Below are 27,420 nucleotides of genomic sequence, written 5' to 3' on the forward strand. Positions count from 1 at the left end.
TAAAGCACTTAAAAGCTTTCTGTTGACATTTATACAAAGAGAACAGATGAGTGTGCTCTATTTGCTTTTGAAGTCAGTTTGATGCAAACCTTACAACTGCCCACAACAGAAGGAGTTTTGAAGGCTCTTCTTGCAAAAAGAAATGACTGAATTTTGATACCAAGAGTGCTGACAAATTGCTGAAAGTGCTGCCCACTTATCATTGGACTGACAGTTTAATCATTGAAAGTGTACTGCTAGATTGGGCTCAGAGGAACAAAGGAGAAGAAACTAGAGTTTTTCCAAGGCATTAAAAGATGAATTGAAGTTTGAAATGCAAACACTTTTTTTGGGGGGGGTGACACTGCTGCATGACTTGTATGCCATATCCTCAGTGGTGGTGTCCAGAATTTACAGACTCTTTTTCATTTCTTCTGAGAGAAAGTGCTGATCAAGTTATTGCATAAATGGGGCGATGTCACGTTTGTTTTGCTTCTTGTTTTAATTTTTTGTAATAAAGTTTGTATTTAAATTTGGTACGTGCTGTGTCAGCAAGGTGGTTCTTGGGCAGGAGGTGAACATCAGCACACCGCTCATCTTGTAGGTTGAGCACATGCTCTGTATTAGCCTTCAGAACGCTTTCAAGAGAGGTTATAGTCCACCTGTCTTTAGAGATTTTTTGATAAGAGCAGAATATAATACCTGTATACTTTTTCTTTCCATTCTTAGTTACATTTTTCAGGTGCTTTGTTTACAATATTATTGGATGCTGTTTGAAGAAAACACTGTGTATTATATAAAACTAACTGGTATCTAGTTGCAGTTGTCTAATTGATGGGTAATGCTTTAATAGAACATGGAATGGATTGTCTGCCTGGATAAACCCTGGATCCATATTCAGTGGATTTGGATCCTCCAAAGTGGTAATTGTATGTCTATATGTTAGAATGTTTGTAACCTTTGTTTACTAGTTTGGGGACCTATCTGTTTGCAAAAGAATAGGAAAGAATGTATTTTGTTGCTTAAAAGTACCTCTTGAATTCCTAAATTGATGACCCAGCAGCAGTTGTGTGCAGTAAAAATATTTTATAAAAATATTAACTTTTTGCATGCATTTTGTTGCATTTCACATTAAAAACCAAACATTAAACTTGTTAGTAGTAAAGAATGAGAAGGGGCTTAAATCTGTTGTTTTCCCCACCTGCCCCCTCAGCTTAATGCATGCTGATCTCGTGACTAAAGTTGTCTCTTGATAGATAGTTATCATAATTTTTCACTTTTCACAAAAAATTATTGTGGAAATATTGAAGGCATTATTTACACTTGGTTTTAGTGCCATAGTCTGTAAGAAACAAATTTATTGTAATAATTCACTTTTTCTGTCGAAATACATAAAATTATGCTGTAAGTAAAAAATTTGGTGGTGTTGATATTTTGGGCATAACTTGATTGCTGTGAGAAAGTAGAAAACTGAAACTGAATGTTATATGCATCACTGGGATCCAAGTACCGTGTAGATTTTTAGCTATATGAACATAACAGTTTTTCTCACCATACCTCTTAAATTTTTAACTTTAAAAAATTTGCTCATAACTTTTATTTTATTTCATATGGAAACCAGCTTGTGATTGAGAACCTTTGAGAGTGTGGTGCTTTGCTTCCTTAAGGAAGCATGCTGACTGGTGTTATAAGATGGGTAGTATTTTGATTCATTCTCAGTCTGTTGCTGATTGTGGCTATTGGTTTGTTCCACCCCCATTTGCTGTGTATTGTAAAAATAATGAATGATAGATACGTGGCTCTTCTGTGATAGATAAACACTTCTTATTTTCTTCAGTTTAAAGAACTAGATTCTTTGTGGGTTGATGGCTTAATGTTGTGTTAGACTTGGGAAAGGAACATAGGCTGAGAGTGGCATCAGTTTAGCTCTGTTTAAATGGCTGTAGCTAAATTGGGGCAAATTGTTAACGTCAGAAGATTCACTTCAGTTTGTCACATTCTTAGTTCTAGTTTAAACTGCAATGAGGAATGCATTGGTTTAAAAACATTATCCAAGTCTGCTCTTCTTTCAAAACATAAAGCTTTATAATTTAGAAGAAGCCTTCATGACAAGAAATTCTAAAGCTGTGGGTGCTGGGGGTGAGGGTGGTGTGCAAGCCTGAAAGTGATGGGAGAGGAAGAATTTGAACCTTTTCAGTGATTTCTTGCTTTGAATATGCTTGCTGAGTGGTTTATGTAAACCCATTTTATGTTGCAATGCAACAGTCTTAAGCACATGTGCAGAGCCTTACTTCCTCTAAGGGAATGATAATTGACAGCTGAAAAGCAGTAACTTCTTGGTGGTTTTTAATGTGATGACAAACATTCATCTGAGCACAGTCCTTCATGTGCTCAAGAGAGAATACTTTATTGTTAGTGTCATGAAGAAATCAAAAAAGTACATCTGTAGGCAAAGGTAGTCAGTATAAACAGTGTGTCCTGCTTCAGATCATATCTTAGAAAGGTGTTAGAGAGATTGAAAAATACTATCTGTAGATGAAAGAAACAAAAGGTTACATTACTTGCATAGTTTTCAGGGACAGAGGAAGAAAAATGTTCTCCTGGACCAGAATGCATGTCACTGCCTCCATAGATGACTATGTCATGCCATATTAAGGTGAAACAAGATAATTATAGTGAAACCAGTTTATCCTTTTGTGAGTCTATTTCTCCACTGCCCTGCTGTGAGCAAGACAAATTTGTCATTTACTGCTAATCTTATTACTTAAAACATACAGACCAGAGTATTGTTAAAGGTGAATAATGTGGATATTGAAATTCTTCATATGAGTTTCTGCTTCTACCTACAGTAGAGATGGGTACTTTAGATCTTTTCAAAGGGAGACCTATTACTGCATTTGCAGAACTCTCAGGTTTTAGAGGTATGGTGAAGCTGCTGTAGGCTTTTTTTAGCCATATCTACTGTTGTAATTAAGTATCTCTCCTTACTAACTCTCTTTTAAATCCCTAGAGTGTTACACAACATAATTACCACTGCGGTGTTAAGATAGAGGTAAAGTAGTTAGAATTGTACTTAGATGTTCGCTTTGAAAGTAAAACTTTCCTTATTTTTAAATCAGTTGGTTTCCTGTGAGATACCATGGTGGAAGAATTTATAAAGAACTGTAAATGTAGAGGAGCTAAAGCCTTGCAAATGAACTTGGGAAGTGTGATTTCATGAGACATGCCAAAGAAGCTTTTGTGAAGGGAAGATGAGACATCTGCTTGGTAGTGTGTAAGAAATGATGTGAAATACATCTAAATAAAAGGCTGTTTACTTGAGTTCCTCTTATTTTTAATGATATGTGGATTCAATGGTAACAAGGAAAAAGGTGTGCTTTGAGGATGTGACCTTCCCACTTTTATACTACTCCTGTCCTCAGATTTTTTGGTATTTTTAAGTATTTCAGAACAGAATAAAATGGATACTTGCTAGAGGTGAAAGGAGAGTAGAGCTTTTAGCTTTTCTAACAAGCTGTTTGTGAGGCTTTCTTGAATCTTACTGCACTTCTGATAAACTCTTGAAGGAGGTGCTGTAAATACAGTAGCAGATAGTTCTATAGATATGTGTAACTGCTTGAAGTGAGTGGCAAAGTCGCAAGATACTCAAGAGACTAGAAGCTTGTATTTGGTTTAACGGAGATGGTAAAATAAAAGATTATGTGATCAAAATTCAGTACTTTTGTATGGACTCTTACTGAGACACAAGAGGTGTGATTAAACAAGAGTCAGGTATCTGAGAAAACTGCTGTTAGTCAAGAAAAAAAAAATCTTAAAGATGTGTAAAAAAAAAAAAAAAAAAATCAGCAGAGTCTGGAAAAACCCAGGATGCATATTAAGCACATAAATAACTTCAAGAGTTGTGTATTTTGGAGAATGCTTGTGGTCAGCTGGGCTAACAAGCTGGGAAGGAAGATAGGTTGTGTTCTATCTATAGTTAGAAGTGAGAGAGAATGGGCGAACTGGAGATTTGATTTAATTACTTTATAATTCCAGCAGTAGTCCTTCAGTTCTGCCAAATACCAGGTAAGTGAGAAGAGAGGCTGCTAGATAGTGTATTATACAGAAAGGGAGTTTGGAGACCTGATCAGCAGTTAAAGAAAAACTGTAAATACATACTTGTTGTTTCACCTGTTGCTTCTGAATGTTTCTTCTGAGGTCTCAGGGAAAGTATCTAAGGCAAGAGAGAAGATAAAATGACAAGAAGCAGAAGAAACAGTAGCACTTGAGGAGCCAATGATAATGAGTTGATGTAGCTGACTATCGCTGTCCTGAGGTTTGTCAGTGTTACCAACGGCTTGAATGTAGAGAGAGGAGATAAAAACCTACATATGCAAAGAAAATTAAATTTCAGGTGTCTGGTCCTGTAGTGGAGTAGAAAATTCAGAATTTGTAGGTATCTTCATTCTGTATAATGTTTGAGGCGTGATAGATGGCTTAGGTTTCACACAACCCAGAATTCAGTGGTAGTCCTTACGTCAGCTTATCATACTATCTATGAGTGTTCTGAATGTTTGGCTCTATGGTGTCACGAATGTGACATACGAGTATTTGCAAGGGAAGGATTAAAATAAGTGTTCTTTCTGTCCTGTGAAATCTAGGCTATCTAATGTTAGTGATTATATTCTACATAAAAGATACAATTTAAAATGAAATTTTTAGTGCAACTACTTTGTAGCTGCCAAATATAAATAAAAATGACCGTGTTGCTACTTATGCTTCAGTACTTCGGCAGATTGCCTAGCTTGTTCCAGTGTAGTGTAAGTTAATGGAAAATCTGAAGAGAATGAAAAGGAAACAAAGTCTGCCAAAAGATAATAATATTTGTTCAAAGAGATGTGCTAAAGAATTTCTTTATATAGTGAAGCCAGTATAAATACTGCTTGTAGTTCTGAGGATTTTGTGCCTGTTGCCAAAATTGTCAGTGTAGAAGCAGCTGTGGATTTTTTTCCTTGAGCTATGATTATATGATGACGAAATTTGTGTTCTCCATTCTAAACAGGTGTTAACCACCAAATCATTATATAGTATACATGATTCAGTGTGTCAGTTTCCAGTGGAGAAACAACTTGCTCTTGAATATGCAGAGTAAGTTTGTTAGAATTAATGCAGACTATCTCGGTTGAAAATTAGGTCTGCTGCGTTTCAGAGATTCGTAATTTCTGATGCTCTCCCTTTCCCCCCTAGCTTTTCAAGTGGTGAAATCTCAGCTATAAATCATTCGCCAGAGAAGAAATTGATTATGAAACAGAGATTTTATTAATCTCTTGTCTGCTGCTAGAGTTTGAAGTGACTTCTCATTTCTGTGGCTTCCTGTGGTCAGATGAAAACATAGAATTTCTGTTTTCAGTTTCATTTTAATTCTGAAGATTTTGAAAGCAGTTGTAACAATTCTAAGTAAAAGACTGGAATTCTTGATATTTGTTTTTGCTTTACAGCCCACACTATCATAAGGTTTAATATTTTGGGAACAATGCCTGTTTAAATATTAGTTTTCCACTTGGAACTTGGTTAATACATTCTTTTTAAGTAATTTTTTAGTGATACTGGAATAAACTCATTGAGAAAATTTTATACTAGTTGGGATTCTGTAAGTTATGAAATGTGGGGGTTTTTATTCTTATAGCAGCAATTTAAATACCAGTTTAACAGTTCTAGAAATGAAATACAAGCTCTTGTTAAATTTTTTTTTTTGTTAAATAAGAGAAAGCTTTGTGTCCATTCTCAGACTGTTACAGTTTAGTGAAAATAACCTGGATTTGAATCCAATTATCCATTTTTTAACTATCTTGTTTATAACTACTCAATTACATCTTGCAAGTAAATACCTCAAAGCGTGGGTAATACAAGTGTAATTGGTAGAAACAGTACTTAAAAGTCCACTTGTGACATTCCCTAGTGCTGTTCAGGAGTTTCTCATCACTTTGCAATGAAGTAGTAGGACTTCTGGGTGTGTGTAGAGGTTGCCCGGGTCTGTGATACCATACTTGTCTTCATTTTTGTTTATCATCTCACTGGGGGTAGTCAGTGGAACAATATTTAGAAGTTTGTTGTCACACCATGTGCTCAGTAACTGCACCCTTGAGTTGTCAGATTTCTCACTGCTGAAAGATGCACCATTTCATTTTCAAATGCTATAGTTAATCTCATAGCTAGCAAATAGTACTGTATAGATGCATTTTTGTGGTTTTTTTTCTATTAGGTACAGATTTCTAATTTTTTTGCTTTCTGGATGCTTTATTATAAAAATATGTAAAAGAACTGTTTTTATACACCTTTTAAATGATGTGAACAATATTGTAAGTGTTCTAAGGAGTTGCATATAATTTTTACTTCAATAGCTGAATTTCTTAAATAGGATGAGTAGGCAGCAAATTTACAGTCATGAAGAAAACATTTAAGATGGGTGCTGCAATTAAAAAAAAAACAAAAAACAACAAAACAAAAAACCCCCAAAAACGCCCCAAAAAACCCACAAAACACTAAAAACTAAACAAAACCAGAGTAGATTTTTCTTTCAAGTTATCATGGTGCTCATGAAGAGAGGAAGAAAATTGTGTTAAGATATGGGAAAGATTAGAAAGAGAAGTCTGTCATGCTAGATTATAATCTGTTACTGTATTTAATACTTAATATACGTTTTTCCCCCCACAGAAATTAGCAGAGTACGGAAAGACATGTATAACGACACATTAAATGGTAGTACGGAGAAGAGAAGTGCAGAATTACCAGATGCTGTGGGACCTATTGTACAGTTACAAGAGAAACTATATGTGCCTGTAAAAGAATATCCAGATGTAAGTATATCTTTTTAGTCCCTAAATTATTTTTTGATCCTTGTGGTCCTCTTTAAATGTAAATTTCATGTGATGCTACCCTTGGATCACACTGAATTGCTTTTGACAAGATGCTTCTTAGGGAAGCAGTGTATGTTTCACTTGGTGGCTTGATTTGTAGTGAGTGTGAGTGGAAGAAGGTTGTGTTGAATACCAAACTAGTATGGAATATAAAGCCATAGACCTAAGATCGGAATTATCCTGTTCATTCAGTACTCTCAGTCCTGAGACACTGTGTAGTGAGTTTTATGAGGGAAGTAGTTCTAGGGACAGTGTTTTTTCCTCTTAGTATGTCTCTAAAAGTCAGTTGGAGAATCCTTAGAGACCCTTTAGAGACCTTTTGGAGACTGTACTTAATCCTAATTACTGTTTGTCCCATACCTGTGTAACCACTTCTGTTGCATATAGAAGTGTCTTTATCTTGGGGTAGGGTTTTGGGGTTTTTTTTCCCCCCTTAAGCAAAGCTCCTTGCTTGCATGCCAATGTTATGTTCTCCATTGGGTGTTCTGTTTTATTGTACATCTACCTTTTTGAAGGAGAATGGTTTCATTTAGCTAGAAGAACTATTTAGAACTCCTGTGGTCTGAATAGTTTCTTAAAACAACTCAGGGAAAAATAATCCTGTCAAAATATACCCCAACCATTTTCATTGATCGCTGACAAAATAAGAAATTGTGTTATTCCTCCCTAATAGAATTTAGAGGTCCTGTTGCAGTGGAGGAGTGCAGGGTCCGAGTGATGCATTTGCATGTCGCAGTGGTATAAATGGAAGAAAGTTAGAGAACAGCAAAAAACGGAAGTACCACTTGTGTATTTCTGTGGCTTTTCTTTATATCATTAATTAGCTTAAGCTCTCCAAATTGAGTTTTATTATTTTAATGCTGCTTAGAACATACAGGCCTCTAAATAAAACCTCATTGTGCCATCCTCCATTAAGAAAAATTAAGTGCAAGTCATTATTCAGAACATAATATGTAGACAAATGTATCTTCTCCCTTTTCAGTTTTCACAAAGTTGTTTTGTTGCTTTTGGATTAAAATACCTGTGCTGGGAAAAGTGTTCAAAGAATTTGCGTTGGTAGTAAGGACATCTCTCTCCCCTTCCCTTCCATTTTTCTTCCAAATTAAATATATGCATATGCATATCTATATACATATATGTACACATCTGTAAATGCATACATATCCCCACACCAAAACCAGTGATTCTTTTGAAACTCCTTGGAATTACAGATTTTTGAGAGGAACTGTGCTCTGCAATTGTTCCATGAAGTGATGTAAGTAGCTCTGTACTTAGATATCTGTATATAACTTAGAGTTTTATTGCTTATTGGCTTTTTAAAACATAGCTTAGTTGTTGAAATCTTGGTTTTATAACTTGACAATGCATCCTTTGCGAAGATGCCACTAAGTTGCCTTAGTTATCGTTTGTAGTTTTTACAGAACTTGATGGTTGCTGTACCAGGATAATGAGATAGGAGGAAGAAAAAGGGGTTGGATTTCCTATAATTATTATTAAGCTTTTCTCCTAGAAATCAAGGGTGTAGTAGCTTAACTCTTCACTGCCAGTTAATTATCAAATATAGTGTAAATAAGCAGGAAAGAGTCTGTCTCCAGTTACTGTCAAAGCACTTGTATAACTTTGGGTGTACGATTTCTCTGGCTACCGCTAGCTCTTTGTGTGCCTTCAGAAGAATGCCCTTGAAGTGGTCACTAATTTATTTTAAACTCTTACAAATTCAGGAGATGGAGAGACTTGCAATTTGTATACATGTGACCTGGCATAAAAAGCTAGTTGGCTCTTGTGAGATCATGTGAAATGCTTGCTAGAAAACGTACAGCTTCTACCACTGTGGGTGGTACTTGGCAGTTCAAGCTTCATTGGGGAGCCAAGCTCAGTGTTCTCTATGTGCTCCTGCCTGTCTACGTGTTGTCTGTGTTTGTTCCTAGCTACTCAGAATGGGACCTGCACAGCCTCAGTGAGTGATTAAGCAACTAGAATATACCAGTACCTACAAAAAAAGCTTTGGGTTTGTATGTAGGCCCTTTCTAAGATCTTTCTGCAAGTTACAAATTAAATAACCTGCTTTGAATTCAAGGCTAGTACAGCGTTCAGAAAGTCTGGAGTACAGTGGTTCCAACTTGTCTTTGAAAAAAACCTGTAAAATTCACTTGTAAAGATTAATTTTACCTGTAAAGATAATTTCATTGTAATCACACAGTGTTATGTGAAACTTCTTGCTCATATCTAGCAATTGAGTTAATTGTTATCAGATACAGGGAAGACATGCTGTGCAGACTATCAGAGTGAGTTTGTCAGATAAATCCAGTTAATTCTTTCTGTTGCCATCATTCTCTTCCAACTGACAATCTTGTATACCTTACAAAGACATAAAAATGGATAAACTTAAAGATTATTCAGTGACCAGAAACTGTTTTCTGATGTAGATTTAGTAATATTTTTAATACCAGAAATTTAAAAAAAAAATAAAAAATCATCAAACTTTTATGATGTTCTAATAAACTTTTATTCTGGTAAATATTTTTGACTTACAATTTTAAGCATATAGATTAGTTGATTGTAGTGAATATTGAGTAGTACTATAGTGCCATTTTGTGCACAGAATCCTAAATTAATTGTGAGGCATAAAAATAATGGTCTGCCATAAGTTTAAGCAAACATATGTTTTATATATGTATGTGTAAACATACATATGTATAAAAGATGAAACAGTGAATTTTTATAGCCTACATCACTTCGATATTACTGTTTGACTGTCCTTTGAGTACCTACACAGAGGAAAGAATATGTAAAATTGAATTAAAAAGCTGAAATAAATATATAAAATGCCCTATAGTCTCTTAATAGTTTAGTTTTTTATGTAAGTGCATATTAAGTATTTTTATTCTAAGACCATAGTTGATGCAAGGTTCAACTTTCAAAAAAAATCAATTGTCTGAAACAGCCTGTAGTTTTTAAATGCCGACTGTGTAGTGTCTGCTTTTCTACTTGTGTACTAGTAAGTGGAAGATATGCAAAAATCTCGCTAAAGAATAACTAATTTTCTTTTGTATGTCGTATTAATAAGGAGCATTTTTCCATGATGTAATCACAATCTGATAAATTGCATAACTGTGGGGGAGGTCTACTTTCTGGCTCATTGTTTTTCCATTGAAAGCAACAGTAATGCAATTGTGTATATTTGTATATATTATTTTCTTCTAGTAACCTTGGAAGGTGTTAGATCTTTATAGAAATTTGAGTCTCAAAACTGAGAACTGAACTACTTAGCTTTTCTGAACCATGTATGCACTCCTGAAACTTGAGAAATTGTGCAGAAGGCACTCAGAAGATTAAATTCCATTAGTTGTCCATAATTTGCCCTTCAGTTAGAAATGTGTTCTCTCTACAGTTAAGTCTTTGTACGCCCATTTAAGTCTTTGGAGTTACAGTTTGACAGCATTTCCAATTCATGGCAAAATATCTTCAAACAGAGTTTTAAAAAGTAAGAAGAAAAAATGTCAGGAAAATTATGGAGCTCTTAGGAAGCAGAAGAATGGAGGATATGCTATTGTTTGTGGGTGAATAGTTAATAGTCCTTAGCATTTCTTACGCTTCAGATAAATGATTAGGTTTCTTGAATTTCCCTAAAGAACTGAGACTAAACTTTCTGTCTGATATCAATTTAAACAGTTTTTGGAATTAGTACCTACAAATGTTGGACTGAATAAATGTCTTTCTATTATAATCATGGCTTTATTATTAATAAGTACCCTGTTAGCTCTGATTAATGTGAAATTCTCTGTTGGAACTCTTCTGTGCCTCTTCAGTAAAAATGTAAGAACTCAGTAATTATCGCATCTAAAGTAGCATGTCCTTTGAGTATACTGAAGCTCAAAGGCCAGCAGTGATAAACAGCTTGTGCGTACTTTCTGACCATTTTAGTTAAAACTGTTTAATTAGTACAACAGAACGATGAACACAGGGATTCATTTTACTGTAGGGAACTTACTGACAAAACGTTTAAATCCTTTTTCAATTTGGTAATATCAGAGTTTAATAGCATCCCTAATATGGATTAGGAAAATGATAACATCCTCTTTATTTATTGTTCTGATTCTTAAGCTCTTCATTCCCTAGTGGTAAACAGGGAAGGAGGCTAAAAGCTGGCCTTGTTTACCCTTGCAATAGGAAGGAAAGAGAGAATATAACTGGTCTATGTAAATAAACTTGGGCTACAGGGTCCCAGCCGGGCTGAAGGAAGATTTGGCAAAAGGTCAACTACTGATAAAAGTACAAATGTATATGAAAGAACTAAAATAGTCTGATTGCTAATTTCCAGTCTGAATGAGATATTGGGAAAAACATTCTAGTAGAAGTAGTGGGAGCAAAAAAGTTAATTTTGAGTTTGAACTTTATATGTTTATGAGAGGCTTTATGCCCTCTCATTGCAAAGGGTAAGGAAATGGATTCATTGAGAAGGGTCCCCTTTGTTTAGTTGCTAATAAAATGGAGACATGTCTTAATATTTGTATGAAGCTTTTTTACACTTTCTGACTAAGCTTTATTGGGTATCGTTCCATTACTGACCATCTGATGCCCCTTTTGAAAGACAAGTTTCTTTTGAGCCCTGGTTCACACTCAATAGCTTACTTTTTTTTGGTAGCACCTTGCTGAAAGGTGACATACATTGTCATAATTTTATTCAGAAATAAGCCTGTCAAATTTCCAGAGTGTGTTTGTCTTCTGAGGAAAAAGGATGGTAGACAGTCTAGAATACATTGGAGATAAAAACCCTATCCTTTAGTCTCTGGTGGTAATCTCGTAGGCTCAGCATCAGTTCAGCAGTACCAATGAACTTGGTCCATATCTCATCCTTGTGAGAGTTAGTTATTCCCCATTTAAACGTCAAGCATTGAGTGCAATTAAGTTAGGTTATGTATCATTTATCTGTTAATATTCATATTCCCATTTCATTCTTACTTTCAAATTTTGCTCTTTAACTATTTGCAGATACTCTGGTGTTTGTGTGTGTAAATAAAAAAATAGGAAGGCAGGGTGGAGGTAAGAAAAGTAAAGACTAAGTAAATAGTACTTGCTTTGGCTAGGGACAGTGTTCCCCTTAATATTTTTCACAGTAAATTTGGAAATCTGGGAGAAGAAATGAGTTGCACCTGGTACTGATACACAAGTTGAACATATTTGTTGGGATACCAGTTTGTTATGGTGGTGCTTGTATTAGTAACTTCTTCAAATTAACATCATAGGATTAAACTTATAGTGATGTCCAGCATGTATATGATACTTCTAGTAGAAAGTAGTGGATTTATTTTTCTTGTTTAGTCACTACACAGGTCCAATTTATAAGGGTAGGAGTCCTCTAATCTGAGATTAACAGCTAGTGCTAGACTTTTGGGTACCTTCTGTACACCATGGATGAAGAGGAGTATGTGTGGTGAAGCCAAGTGCTGAAGGAGAATGGTAGGCTAGAAAATTAGTTTAAACAGTTAGTTTGTAGATGCCTGTTGTTTTTCTGTGAATGAAATATCTAAAATTTTAGTTACAATAAATTAATCTTACTAAAAATGGTTAACTTTGGGAATTACAAAATTCGAGGTTGCAAAGGATGTGTCCAGCTGAACTTTTTGAAGAGCAAGTTAAGACCTAGTAGTCAACATCTATCGTGCTTGTTTTTGCTCGCACAGTGCCTTTCATTATGGCTCATCTCTCAATTGTAATTGTCTCTGCAGAGTTAGGCTTTCAATGGGCAATCTATTTGATCAGAGCTGTCTTCTTAATACCCTCTTTTGTTTCAGAATCTTGCACTTTATATGCATAAATTTCTTTAGTTCATGGGCTACAAAAATATTTTGGGGTAGGGTTTCAGTTGATCATGTACTACAACTCTGTTGTGTCAGTTTGTGTGTGCTTCCTTTTGCTGAACTGTTATCCCTCAGAACTTCTACTTACTTTGTGTAGTAGCTCTTACAAGACTACTTACTGAAAAGTTGTGTGCAAATACAAATAATGAAAGGTCAGTTGTGGGGCAGAGAGATCTGTGGAATATTGTTTTTGTTTTTAATTGTTTTTTTGTTCAATCTGTTCTTTTAAATGTTTATCGTAGTAAAGAAGGGTTTTCTACAGAGAGGAGGAAGTGCTTCAGCATTACATTTTTGCTTGCTGTTGTGAATAGGTCAGGTACGCTGGGATACACCTGCTGAACTTGTGGGTAGTTTTTTGTGATTTAACATCCTGTGTACTTTAACTAGGACTGGGGCCTGCAGTAAACATGGAAATACATCAGTAAGAGCTAAAGCCGTACTTAGTAAGGTAGAGCTGTGTTTAAAATACATATGTGGATTTACAAATTACTGTTCAGGCATCAGAATCCCTAGTAGATGCACTCGGTTATTCAGAGTCAAGAACAGATCTTCCCTTTTCTTTAGAGGGCTGAAGTAGACTCCTGAAGGATAGGGTTTGTAGTTGAGAAGTACAGTGTTTTAAGGAGGTAGGAAAACCCCTTTCTTGAGAATGAAGAGGTTTTTAAACTTTTTCCCCTCTAGTTAGTTGACAAAGGAGACCTATAACACTGAGCTGCTGTACTTTCCCCAGAAACTTAACCTGGGAATTACAATATCATGCTATCTTCTTTTTCTTTTTTTTTTTCTTCTGTTTTTTTTTTTTCCCCTCCATATCTGGTGGTCAGTAAGCTTTTGACAGGCATACTAGATATTTCTGCCTTTTTAGTAGCTCTGTAGTTTAGGTATTACTGTTTGTATGCTCAGACTTTTATTACGGAGTTGCCCTTGCAAAAGTAGTTCAATGCTTTCTTGTCAGAGGACAGCATGAGTTCTGTAACTTCATATAGGTAGATCAGTGAAATGCGAGTCTTCACTAATTGTGCTTGCTCTGTGTTTCACTAGGATAAGAAAGCACCGAGCTCCATCCTGAATTGCTATTAAAAGTAGTTTTGATACCAGTCAAAATATCAGCCTGATTATTTTCCTTGTATCTCTCCTAAATCATACACTCAGATAAAAATCAGCTTACATGTCCTCAATACTAAAAAGTCTGTTGTTTATTACTAGAATAAGTCTGCCCACAAGCCTTGGGGGTGCATATTAATTAAAAAAAAAAAAGTCACCTTTTAAGCAAGAACATGGACTAGTTTTTTTAAAGAGGTGTGCTGTTTTTAGGTTCTGCTGTTTCTGAAGGTCTTAACTCATTAATACATTTTAAAGTGTATTATCACTTGTCAAGGAAAAGTCTTCAGTGTAATGTTGCATTTATAGCATTCATTTCTGATTTGAATTTGATCCGTCATTCAAAAGAACAGGATTGTTGTTTTCTGTGTTTGTATGTCATCAATGTTGGTCACTTGGTCTTTTTCTGTGATTCTCGTTGTGAGGAAGATCGTACACAAATACCAGCTTGTGGAGTAAACTTTCTGTTTAGATCTTTCTTTTCTTCTCTGTTTTGTTTCATAGCTTAGGAACTGTAGTTTACCTGCCTTAGTTTTGAACAGTGGATTTAGAATAAAACACAAATGCTATCTCTGTGTAGATATCTGTGTAGGAGATTGTGAGATTGTGTAACTAATAGGTATCCATACATTGTTGTATGGATCTACTCAATTTAGTCAATTAGTCTCTGCTATTTTGTAAAGCCAGTAAGAACAGTAGTTGGACACAGTTGTTTAATTTCAGTTACTTTCGCATAATATTAATTCACAATTCTAAGCTTTTATATGTTTCTTTTCTCTTTCTTATTAAGAGCATTGTAAAATAGTTGAATTCTGTGAAGGCACTGATTCCTTTTGAAATTTGCTGCACTTCTTTGAAACTGTGTGCATTGTTTTTCTTTCATATGCACTCAGTATTTTAAGTAAAACAATGCTGGTTGATGAGCAGCCAGTTCCTTTTTACACCTTACCTGCACTCATTTTATTTGTCTCTTACTATATAGCATAGTATCCCCTGTCCAACAAGGATCATGCACCTGTCCTAATGGTGTACATTCATCCACCCAACACATAATTTTAAGTTGCTTAGGTTGATTAATACTTTTTCAGAAGCTTCTCTTTCTGTAGAGTACTGACATAAGCTTGATCAGTATCTTTCAGCTATGTGGTTTATAAACAATCAGAACATACTGACCTAAAAATTCACGTTCATTCTAGTTACAATGTTATGATCTGTAGTGTCAAAGGACACTGAGGGCTTTGCCCTGTTGTCAGTGATACAGGGACTGATTGCTCTAGGAGGATCACCAACTGAATTATGATTTTAAATGTCTTAAATATGCAGCAGCTCTCAGATTATTTTTTTCCTGCGAAGTACGGGTGGTCTAAAAATGTGAATGCTGCATGAAATAGATATCTCTGTATTGCTGTTCCAAATTTATTATAATGATTAGTGGAAATGACCAATTATTATCTTGTTAATGTATCTTAAGTACTGATGACAATGAATATATTATTCAAATTAACATTAAACTTCTGGGTCATACCATTTAACCAAATTGTTTGAATTTTATAGTTTGAACTCATTTGACTGTATTTGATTACTATTGTTTTTAAAGTGAATGTCACTTGCATTAAAAGTAAAGCAAAGTTGCTGTCACTCAACACAAACACTAGAATAGTATTTCTTGGGCTTTGATATCTTTAGATTTTTTTCAAGTTAGTCTGGCCAAAATAATATTTTGCATCTTTTTTTTCTTCCACAAGTGCAAATGTTGTCCTTGAGACTTGGAACGTTGTTAAAAAGGGCAAGTGAGTCTTTCTGAAGGATTTCAGTTTCTTCAGGGAGTTAGCAGATGGGCAAGCTGAACGTGAGAGAGAGAGCTGGAACTCTGGCTTTCTAGCATAAATAGGGCTGGCAGGTAACTTAAGAAATAGAGATATATGTTACTACAGACAGTTAGATTGATGTGAACCTGAAGTGCATCTCAGAGGTTTATGATAACTCTTCTTATGCCTTTTGTCCTGTGGTAAATATGAGGTAGTTCCTCTTTTGTTGCAATGACTGTGGTGGTGGTGGTGATCACAGAACTGTTGAATGTGGTAATGACTGTCTCCTTACTTTAAAAGATCCTGGGTAAAGGCAAAAGCTAGTTAAAAATGAAGCCTGAAGGTAGTAATCATTGATATGCTACTATTTTAGTAGTGTTCTAATTGTAAATGTTTAGGATAATAGATTCAATATGATTTGATATGCAAAGGTGCTATTATTACTGTAATACTGCTGCTCTGTTCTGCTTGATGCTGGCTGAAGCACATAACTCTATAGTGCATATGTCATGAGGCTTGTACTCTTAAATGCTCTCGACCAGTTGGGCTTTTTAAGGTGTTTCAGGTGCTTTTTGGTTTTGCCTCATTTGTCTTTTTATGTATTACCTTCTTACAGATAGAGCAGAGAGTTAAGGTTTGGTAATATAACAGCTTTTAGCAGAAGTCATTTAAAGCAAACAAGGTGGATTAGACCTTAAAGCACTAAAGGAAATATTCAGAGGGCTATAACTTGAGATATCTTCTACATTTCTGACCTGTTCTCCTGCAGTTCTAGGCTTGAATTTTGCAAACTTACTGATTCTGGGAGCTGTACATGTATATTGAACACTTTTGTAACAGCCTTTTCAGAAGGTGAATGGAATTGCTCAATTTTTCACTTTAAATATGGTCAATGTTGAGAAACCTATTTATGATTTTTTTTTTGGAAGAAATAATTGGACAACAGCAAGTAGACATTGAAAGCTACTAGTCTCTTTTCTTTTACGCTTGCTTGAAGCATGTCACTTGAAGTCTGTAGTGGAATGACAAACACTACCAATTATAGAACCCTACTGTTTTTTGTTCTAAACTTTTGGGAGGGGGATTTTGTTTTGCTTTTGTTTTGATAAAACAATTTAAAATTACTTTCTCTGACATGTTTCAGTATTTTCATGGCGTGAAATGCTAGACCTCGTTTGGTAAATCAACTTCTAATGAAACTGATGCAGTGCAAACTACGTACATGGAAATTGGTTGCGATGTACAAAGCTCCTAGGGCTAAAAATTATCATTCTCTGTTTAAATCATGAGGTTTTGTAGTTCTGATTGTTGAAATACTTCGAGCCTTTTCAATATATTTAAATATATAAATAAGTTTTTTTCAGAATTTGATTTGTCTCAAACGAGGTAAGAATTCTGATTCCCCCCCCATGAATTCATATAAATCAGAGTTTGTTTCTACTATAGAGCTTTAATTCTATGAATCAGATTGCAGTTGTGTTACCAATACTGGAATGTGTGTAAAAGTAAAGGAGCAAAGCAAAAATTATCTAATACTGGGTGTGTATAAATTACAATTTAGTCAACTAAATCAGGTAATTAAAATCAGTCACATGAGTGGAAAGAATGTTTATGCTTAAGAAGGTTAAATATCTTAATTTGTCACTCACTTCAGAAATTTCATAAAATGCATTTTTTCCCCAAATATCTTGGTTGAATATGGAAACGTTAATCACAGCTGTCATTGGTAATGCCTACCTTTATCCACAAAACAATATTATGCATCATTATCATAGGTTTAGTTGCTCTGGTGCTTGGTGTGGTGCTTTACTTTTTTGTCTTTTTTTTCTTTTTTCCCCCCTTTTTTAAAAAAAACAACCCAAACTTTGCTTGTCAGGGAGAGTGCTATTGTGGAGGAAAAATAGTAATTACTATTTATGTAATACAGCTTTAAGGTCTTCTGATTTGGGAGCATGCAACTTCTGTGTTTCCTCCCACCTTTCAAGGTGACTAATAAATTTATTTTTGGAATTTAGAATTGTAAGACACTCAATAATGTTCAGCATAAAATCTATTGCCTGAAACGGATGCAGAACTTTGTCTAAAGTTCCAGTAATTAATAAGATGAAATGAAGTGGTTACTGAGCACCTCTCCTTTGCATAAACTTAAGTATAACCTCAAAGCCTGTTTCTGCTCGGTCAGCTCTTCCTTTTTGGGGGAGGAAAAGCAACTGCATTTCTCTGATAACTTTAAAAAAGGGAATGGTGTCCTATAAGCATAAGAATTTCCATTTCTGCAAAGTATTTGTAACAACAGTATCACCATCTGCAATGGTGCTCCAATTTAAACATATCTTTCTCACTTCTAATTACTGAGAACTGGAAGTAGTCTACAGCAAAATTGCAAACTTTAAGGGCCTTGGGTAATGTCACATGTAGTCACATCTAATTAAAAGGTATTATTATGGAAATTAGTTGTTGGACTATATATCCTGAGGATCTTTTGTTATTGGAATATGAGTTTAATGATGTAAACTGTGAGGCTTAGAGGGCACTGCTGGAACCTGCAATTAGGTTTTGGAGACCGATTTACACACAGCACAACTTGTTAATTCTCTAGATAAATGTGTCACGATTCCCAAGTAGAGCATGGAATTAAACAATTTTTACTCATCTCCTGGTGTTATTGAAACTGATGTCTTGTCACTGTTCTGAAAACCTCATCTTAGTGAATAGGATGAAACAGATTATTCACTATCTCACTTAAGCATGCCTACTATTAGATTGTTCACGGGATCTGATTTCCTGAAAGAGTTTCTGTTAACAATCTTTCAATTACTGTTTAAAGGTTTTTATGACCACTAAAAGGAGGGAACTACCAAACTGTACTGTGGGCCTTTAAATCATCGCAAATGGGCCTCTAACGATAACAGAGATTCCTATTTTAAAACCATGAAATTGTTAATTTGTCTATCTTTACAGCTTTCTCATTTATGTTGATAATTCTAAGCAATTTAAAATCCAATTATTTCCAAAATATGACAGTAATTAGATTAGTGTTTTTACACGAACAGAACATGTAGCATAAAATTCATTTTGAGGGTTATTATTTTATAGTTACTTGAAATGGAATTGAAAGTACCCTATTAAGATTTTCTTTATACTTGTGGCATGAGGAAAAGGGTTAATGTTTAAAACAATCTTAAATTGAAAGCAAATGTGACTTTAATGCACATTTTATATTAGTATGTACGAAAAGCATTGCGAAAGCAGAAGTGAAGCAAATAGTGGAAATTAATATAGTACAAACAGGAGGATTTCTGTCCTATTAGGTGAAGATAGGATAATGCTAAACATGCTAAAAGAACAAACTGCTGTTTAACTTCAGATCTTTAGTGAATATTTATATAAAAAACTACACAATTTATAAACCATGAAAATGACATCAGAAATTGGGAGGGCGGGTGGGGGGGGACACACAGACGACCAAAACCCAAAATGTTTTTCATCTTGAGTATGTTTGACAAGGCATGGCTTTTGTCTCTGATAACTGATAAGGTCTCTGCTTTGTTGTTGTGTGTTCCTGTACCTCCTGGCTGCTGATCCAGCCCACAGTGTTGTCAGCCCAGTGAGGAATGTCAGTAGACTGGAGCAAAAGGGACATTAAATGGTTGACACTGAGGGATGGCAATAAATGAGATGGGAGCTAAATATATAGGTTTGTGACATTCTAGCAGCTGGCTTAAGTCCTGCTGTTTGTTGCTTGGGTATACTAGCCTTAAAAAGGAAGAGAATGCATTGTAGCACGAGGAGGAAAAAAAACAGCTGGTGGCTTATCAGTCAGCCATAATGACAGAGAAGGTTAAAGAGTTTGGAAGGACAAACTTTGAAAGAGTGCTTTTATTAGTAACATAAAATTCTTAATTTTATATAAATAGTTTTATAAAACCAGCCTAAAACTTTGCCATTTTCCAAGGTTCGTTCAGTGCAAAAAGAAATTAATACTTCATTTGCTGTCCGAAGAAAGTTACTTTAAAAATTAACTTACTTTTGATTCAAGCAGTTTGTTAGGTGATTTCACAGTAACAGTCTTTTGATGTTTTCTCACTCCTTAATGGGACTGTTTGGAAACATTTTGATACTTGGTTAAATATCTTGCAGTTTAAGACTTAATTTAGAAAAAAATGCTTATTTTTGTAATAGGTGAAAGCATGAATGCTCTTGAATGGTATAAACTTTATATATCTTAATCCTCCCCTTTATTAGACAAGTAGAAAAGTATCATGATTTAAACATGATTTTATATTTGATACATTTTCAATATGAAAGTTAATGTTTGGAAAAATGAGTGTTTAATTGCTTAAAAGCCTCTTATTTGATATGTAACTTATAACTAACATCTAATTCTTTTACATGTAGTAAAGGCTGTTAGAATGTAAGCTTGAAATGAGTCCAGCACCTTAGCTGGAAGATGAATCCTGCTTGATATTGTTTCCTGCTGCTTCTTGATTGAGGTTTCTACTGTTTCTTCTCAAGAACTTGTTTAGTTCTTGAACCCAAACTTGATTGTTTCTCCTGGCTTACAGCTGTCAGTTGACCCAAAGAGACGTGAAGAGCAAAACCTCATTTATGGCTTCTCAGCAGGGAAACTAGCAATGAACAAACCTTTCTGTCCTTTCTTTTGTGTCTGTAGTAAGCGTCTGTGTTGGCAGGGCACCCTAGAGACAGTCCTCCACTGGGTCTAACAGGTGAGAAGGAATGGGCCCAGCCTTTCCCTGAAATAAGCTGTGGGCTAGAGAGAGTGAAACTGTACTCCAGCCTAAAACCCTTTATTGGAGAGGACTTTGCCATTTTTTTTGTTTTTAAATGTGGACAGGCTTCTTATGCAGCAGCATAATCTGACATGGTGGGAAGAGATCAGGAAATTCCAGATCTCCTTCTCTTAGGAGGAGCTGGTATGTCCCCTTCCTTAGAGTTTGTTGGGAGTGTTTGTAGAAGGGAGGTGTAGCCCAGGAGCTTAGTGGCAGCTTTTAGAAGACTGCAACAATGATAGATGAGTCTCATTTGTCCTAATGTTAAGAGCTGTTTTTTTCCTATGATAGAAGCAGCTTCTCCTTGTTATGATAGTACTATCAAAGTGGTTTTCTATCAATTTGAGATGGTCTTGCATTAATTTACTGTCTTTGTATGTGTTGATCTTTTCTACGGGGAGTACTGAAATAGGTGTGTGAAGGTTCAGGTGGACTGTATGTAGCATGATGATGCACCAGATACGGTTTTCAGGCCTTGAGTAAAAGAGATTAGAGAGGTTTGAGCTTCTTTGCTTGGGGAATTTGATGTATTGTGTTTAGTCAGATTTACTTTTTTATACACCTCTGTATAGAGAGATTTATGGCTGTGGAGCTATATAGTCATTTGAAAATCTTCTTTTGCATTTAGTACATGATCCCATTTATGAAGTGCTGGTTACCTTTTGAAGTAGCACAGCAGCCCTTTGTGGATGTCCGTTTTGAATTCTGTAAGTTTTTTAGGTCAATGCAAATATTACTTATGTGATACATTATACAAAAATATCAGCAAAATTGTAGCTAATTTAATAAACTTGCCTTTATTCCTTCTACCTATCTAATGCAAGTGCTGATTGTTTATAATATCAGCTTTTTTCCAGGTGATTGTTTAATTCTGTACAGTAAAAAACAGAAGCACACAGCTTTTATAGTTTTGTGTTAGAGGTCCGTAATTTAAGAGTTGTTCTTAAATTAATTTTCTCAAACTTTGTAGTCCATTTATCTGACTTCTGCTGCTTCTATTTAAAGCAACTTAAGCAGTGCAACTTCTTCAGTGTTTTAAAGTTTCTTGACTCTTTGACAATATAATGTAAGGTCCTTATGGCTCAGCATATCATTCATTTTCACAAAAAATGTAGATCCTCCTTTTGGTTTGTTTGGATTGCTTTCTAGCTTCCATCTGAAGGTTGTATTATCTAATGCCAAAATTATATGATGGAGGTATAATTTTGCTACAGAAAAACAACAAAAAAAAATTCTTATACAATCCTAGGAAAGTAAAACTCCTTAGTAATCACTTGATTTTAAACTAAATGGTAAATGTCTTGGCATAAATGTTTACGTCTTGGGTTAATTTTTAGAAAACGGAATTGAATATCGGTTAGATGTGGTAAGGTTTCAAATCTAGTAGGTTAGGTTATTTAATTTTTTTCATATGTTGTTACATAGAATAACCTTCAAATTAGCCAAAGAATTTGTGAACAAATGATGTTAGCTCTTTAGCAGGTAATCTGGCAAAGCACTGCCCTTGAGATTAAAGATACTATCTTTGTGTTAACATACAAAAATTTTTTTTTTTTTTGTCTTTTCTACCTTTGATAACACGTGTACACACTGTGTTTAAAAAATCAGGTGGAATCTTCTGCCCACAGGAGCTGAAAATAGATTTTCTGGGAAGACTGTGTTATATTTTGTGGTTGAATGTGTGGATGAAAATTATGTTGGTACACTAGATAACAAGAGAAATATATTTTGAAGATTTTGCTTTTTGTATATACAGGAATTACTACACCCTGAATTCTTATGGCTGCATTTTGATAATGAGTTCTGACAGATACCTACTTCAAACAGATAACAAAGGAAACTGTATGTTGGCTTCTCTGACTACTTGTAATGCATTCAGTTAAGTAGGTTTAGATACTGCTGAGGTTCTTTTCTCATGCACATTAGAATTTCTGTGCTAAAAATTAAGTGTTATTTAGATAAATTTCTAGCTATCATGATAACATTTTATTAAAAAATTAATATCTGAATGAAGCACTAAGTATTTAATCTGAATACTTGATAATTTACTCAGGTTCTCTTATAAAATGCAAGTTAAGAATGTGGAGAAAAAAATGTTGTATACTTCAGTGTGTTTCTTTCTCCCCCTTCTGCTTCCCCCCTCCCCCAAAAAAGTGTGCTCTGGAATTTCTTTTTTCTTCAATAAAGCAAGCTCTATTACCACTATTAAAATGACCTGGAAAGCTAGCCTGATTTTTTTTTTTTTCTTTTCCTTCTTTATGGATCTGATCCGTTGTATTTACATGAGGTTTGTAAAGCTGTTTGCCAGTTAAACAAGCTCTCAAAACCTTCAGCACAGAGGTTATTAGAGGTGAATAATGCGGATTTAAAGGATTTAGTAATTCATTCTAAATCCCAGCTATACTTTTAAATGCATTTTTATTTTTTGCTTTTTTTTAAAGGAGCATTTTAAGCATTAGGGTGAAGTCTGCTGAGTAAAAACTATATTTTATTGACATCACATAGATAATCTGGGTTGTCTAGTTTAGAGCTGCAGTGATCAGAAAAAGATTCTGAACTTTTTGAATGATCACCAGTGGCTGATATTCTGCTCAGTCAGAAACAAATGTAAATAATCTGGTAATTGGCAAGTCGACTCTAGCAATAAAACTAACCTTGCAGAATTGTGGTGTCTTTAAATGGAATAAGTTGATATTTTTATTTTAAGATGGTTATGTTCTTTAATGTTTCTGTGCTGTCTTGGGGCTGTAACTGTACAGTACTGCTTCATAAAAACAATTTAGTTTTTTATTGTAGCAAGCAATATATTTATTAAAATTTATCACCCAATTAAAACAACCTCAGTTTTGTATCTGAAATTACATGGTGTGCTGTTTATTTTGACATATTCCAGAACACAATTTGAAGCAGTTATTAATTTGTTAAATAATGTTATGTTGCTGGAATATAGGTACTAGCAAAGAGAACTTCATAGTTGAGTAGGGCTCAGGGCTACCCTTTGGAAAACATAATACTTGTGGTTCTTGTAACTAACAGAATTACTTTTTTAAATGAAAAAGAAAAATCTAACTACAAAAAAATCCTGATTTTTTTAGTATTAAAAATTCCTGAAAGTTCTTATTTATTGTACCACCTGTTTTAATGTTACTCAGAGAACTTCACTAGTAAGAAATAGTAATAAACTAGCAGTTCTTAAGGTAGACCAAACTGTTTAGTATGGTAATCCATCCTGGAAATAATGAAAACATGTATTGCTGATGTCCAAGAGGGAAAGCTGCAATTCTTAATCTCACAGGGAGAATGATGTTACCATTCATCACAGATTCTTTACTGTCTTATTATTAAAGCTTTACTGGAAAACATAGATAAATCTGTATCAACATTTCTTACTAAAAGACTGTGTGCAGTGTCTATATAGGCAAGGTCTGCTTACTAACTGGCCAATAAATGCTAAATATTATGCTCAGTTTTGGTCAGCCAACTGGCTTGCAGCATGTGTTCATTCAAGAGATTTTAGTTCTGAACATAATGTTAACTATTCAGGGTCTGAATTGTACTGATGCCATTTTACTAGCTTTTGAGATGAGGTGAGTTAGAGGTTAAACAGCATGGAGGAGGACTGACTCATGCATGCCATGCAACATAAATACCCCCGTACTTAGAACTGAGATTTAAGGTGTCCTCCCCTGCCCCAAATAGTGCTCACTAGTGAGCTTGAAAAAAATTCTGGAGCTCTTTCTCCTTTCTGGAGATCCCATGGAATCTATACTGTTGCAATTGACTTTAGAAGTTGTGCTTTAAAAAACTAAAAAATAATATAATTTAAAGGAACTTAAAATGTTACCAAAATCACTGCTACAATAACTGTGTTATGTAATACCGAGGTTAATGTAGATCTGGGAAAGAGTAATAGGTGTAGGTATTTCTATGGAGAGAACTCATTTACTCTTTGTTACTAGCTGAGTTTTTCATTGTAATGTCTGAGATGTGTAGTACACAAAACCTCTGCACTAATGTGTTATTTTCATATTCCTCTGGATGCTGTTATTTTTGTATAATGTATCACAGACTTCAAACCAATGAATATTAACTTTGTTGTCCTGCTGCAAAAATACTATATGTCTTAGTGATATGTTACAATTATGTTCATATCCTTTATTTTTGCATTAATAAATATTTTACTTACAGAAGCTTTTGAACTAGACTAAACTTGTCTTACTCCCACAATAATTATCAGTTCTTGCCCATAACAAGATGAGTTACTCTCTGGCTTTGATGTTGAAAAGTGATTATGGTAACTGAACTAGGAACCAAAAAGAAAACAATGCCCATAATCTGTGTTTAAAAAGTATACAATGAGCTAAATAAAGATGGAACCAGTCTTAGTGAATTACGTATGCACTGAAAATGATGCTTGGCCATTTACTAAACTAAGAAAAAGAAAAATCTTTTAATTATCTCCTTTTTTCACTAGGGATAAAGATGTTGATGTTTTCTTTGTGACAACTCAAATTTTAGAGAATTTGAACTACTTTAAAAATTCTTAGCTGTAATGACCCTTTTGTTAAACGTCGGGGATTAAATTTCGCACTCTTGAAGTAATCTCAAAGGTACTTCAAATGGTATGCTAGAGGTTTTGGTTTTCTCTATCCATCACAAAAGTACCTAATTGCAAATATGACAGATCCTAACTTTCTGAGGGCTGATATTCTGTATTTTGTTCTCCAACACCATAATGGTTTTATTTTTTTGTTTAAGTGATGAAGAGATTATTTCATGGTAATTTATATGCGCAAGTTTCTTACAGCACAGCATTTCTAATTTACTACTTAACTTCATTGCTTAAATGCTTCAATAGTTCTCGTTTAGCTTTGATTATAGTATTAGAATGGCGTATGTCAGATACACCCAGCAAATATAAGTGGATATATTTGACATAAGCAGATTATACGTGTCATGCTGGTATTCACTACATATGTACTTTGGCATTTACTTGGTTATTTCACTTAAAAAACATGCTGTATTAAGGGATGGAGAGAATGTTTTTCGTGCATTGTTGTCCGCAGCCTCTCTTTTATTACCAGTAGGTGTTTTTGGAAGAGACTTCAGGAAACAACTTCACTGTTGTCACTAGCAGTCTTCACAACTACCTAAAGCTAGTCTGTATGTAAAAATTAACTTCTATATCTGGTTACTATTGTCTGTGTTCACTCTATTGACAAAGATAATACCATCTGCTTTGTCAGCCTCCTCTCCCTGTAAAATCTCATCAGATAGTCTGTTTTTCTTAACTATGCAAAACACTTGCCAAATTCCACTGGAGAATATTTAATCCTCAAAATACATGCTAATGCAGTTAATGAAAGATTTCGCACTTTCAAAATTATTTTATTCCTGAAACTTTATACTTTTCCCACTTGATTTCTTAAATGTGTACAAGTGGCTATATATGTAAACTTTTCATGCATTGTTTTCAGTTAATCTATGGTGTGGTCACCGAGTAAGCTGTGTATATGATGCACTTGTTTTTACTTGGTAGTAGTTCTTATTACTGCATTTTTTCAACAAAAGCTGTGTAGCTGTTTTCTGTTGTGATGAGTGTGGTGTTGAATCACTGGAAATACTTAATAAAGCATGAAATATATCTGAGGTTTTCTATTCATGGAAAAAGACTTTCTATTTCCTTAATCACCACCTATCAAAAAATCTAGTGGTATCATCTTCTGTACTGGATGAGATAGTGGCAATAGTTTGAAGTATTTCAAGAAAATATTTTGACTGAAAAAATGGGGGGGCTGTAAATGTGAACTGAAAGGCTATGTCTTGAATCAATTCCTGTTATCTTACTGTTGGTGGCAAATTTATTCATGGCCATTTTGAGTAAAGAAAAAAGTAATTTAGGTGTACATATTAGTTCTCTTAAAAGTATGTGTGTTTGTGTGTGAGTGTATATATATCAAATATACATCACTACAGCTGCTCTTGTAGGGGAAAAAAACAAACAAAAAGCCAAAAAACAAAAACCAAAGCTGACGTTGTGACAAAGTTGCCATTGTGAAAATGAGTTTTTGGTCATGATACATTAATTGAATAAATATTGGAAAACATTACTGCTAGAAAGCGTATTCAATGTTAGGTAGGGTAAATTGCCCATTTAAGTTATTTCTATTCTCTTATAAAATGTTTCAGATTAAATTTCTGAGAAAGTAATCTCAAAGCTACCTATCTATAATGTTATGCTACAAGTTTTGTTTTCTTTATTAAACACTAAGCTACCTAACTGAAGGTATACAATCTTACCTTCTGAAGTTTTAATATGCTATATTTTGTTTTCCAGTACCTCAAGTGGTTTTATTCTTGTTTCAAGTCACAGGCTTTCAAAAAATCTAATTGGCCATATATCTGATGTTTTTTATAATTACCTAAAACTCAGCTTAAAGCAATTCAAGCTATTAAATGCAGAAAAATTTTATGGAAAAATAACTGTATTACCAGTGTCATAAAACAATGTTCCTTTAAAAAGAAAACAATAAAAAAACCAACCCCAAATGTGCTGATTTTGGTGGGTCAGCGAAAGCTTTTGTTGGGTTCAGAGCCTCATCTTCTGAGTATTTATGACATGTTTTGTCAGCATAGTGCTGGTTTTTTATCTTATACGGTAGTATTCCAATTTAAGTTTGCATATAAATATGGTTCAATTAAGTGCATTAACTGCTTTTCTTCTAACATGCATGAAAATAAGTACTTTAATTTAATGGTAACTTTAAGAAATGTATTAATACTTAGGAGTAATGTTTATCTTGCCCACAAAGAGGACTCACATTTAACAAACAACGTTGTGAGTGTCATACACATTCATCAGGCTTTCTTTTGAATGCCTTTCTCTTCTTGCTGCAGTTCCTTTGTGTCTCTTCATTACTTCATGTCCACAGTTAGCACTTCAGCCTGTAACTCTGTCAGATTAAGTTATCTCTCAAATGGTCTT

At 34.5% G+C, this 27,420-nt stretch overlaps 1 protein-coding gene across 11 annotated transcripts in view; it reads left to right on the forward strand.

Annotated features, from left to right (window-relative positions):
* The window catches only part of QKI (QKI, KH domain containing RNA binding), a 160,182-nt gene that overhangs the window by 33,256 nt on the left and 99,506 nt on the right, over positions 1 to 27,420 (forward strand). For all 11 annotated transcript variants that reach the window (XM_072856222.1, XM_072856228.1, XM_072856223.1 and 8 more), the window contains exon 2: positions 6,673 to 6,815. In XM_072856222.1, the coding sequence (XP_072712323.1) occupies positions 6,673 to 6,815 (143 nt within the window). The remainder of the gene's footprint in view (positions 1 to 6,672; positions 6,816 to 27,420) is intronic.

Source organism: Ciconia boyciana, chromosome 3, assembly GCF_034638445.1.
Source record: "Ciconia boyciana chromosome 3, ASM3463844v1, whole genome shotgun sequence".
Taxonomy (NCBI): Eukaryota; Metazoa; Chordata; class Aves; order Ciconiiformes; family Ciconiidae; genus Ciconia; species Ciconia boyciana.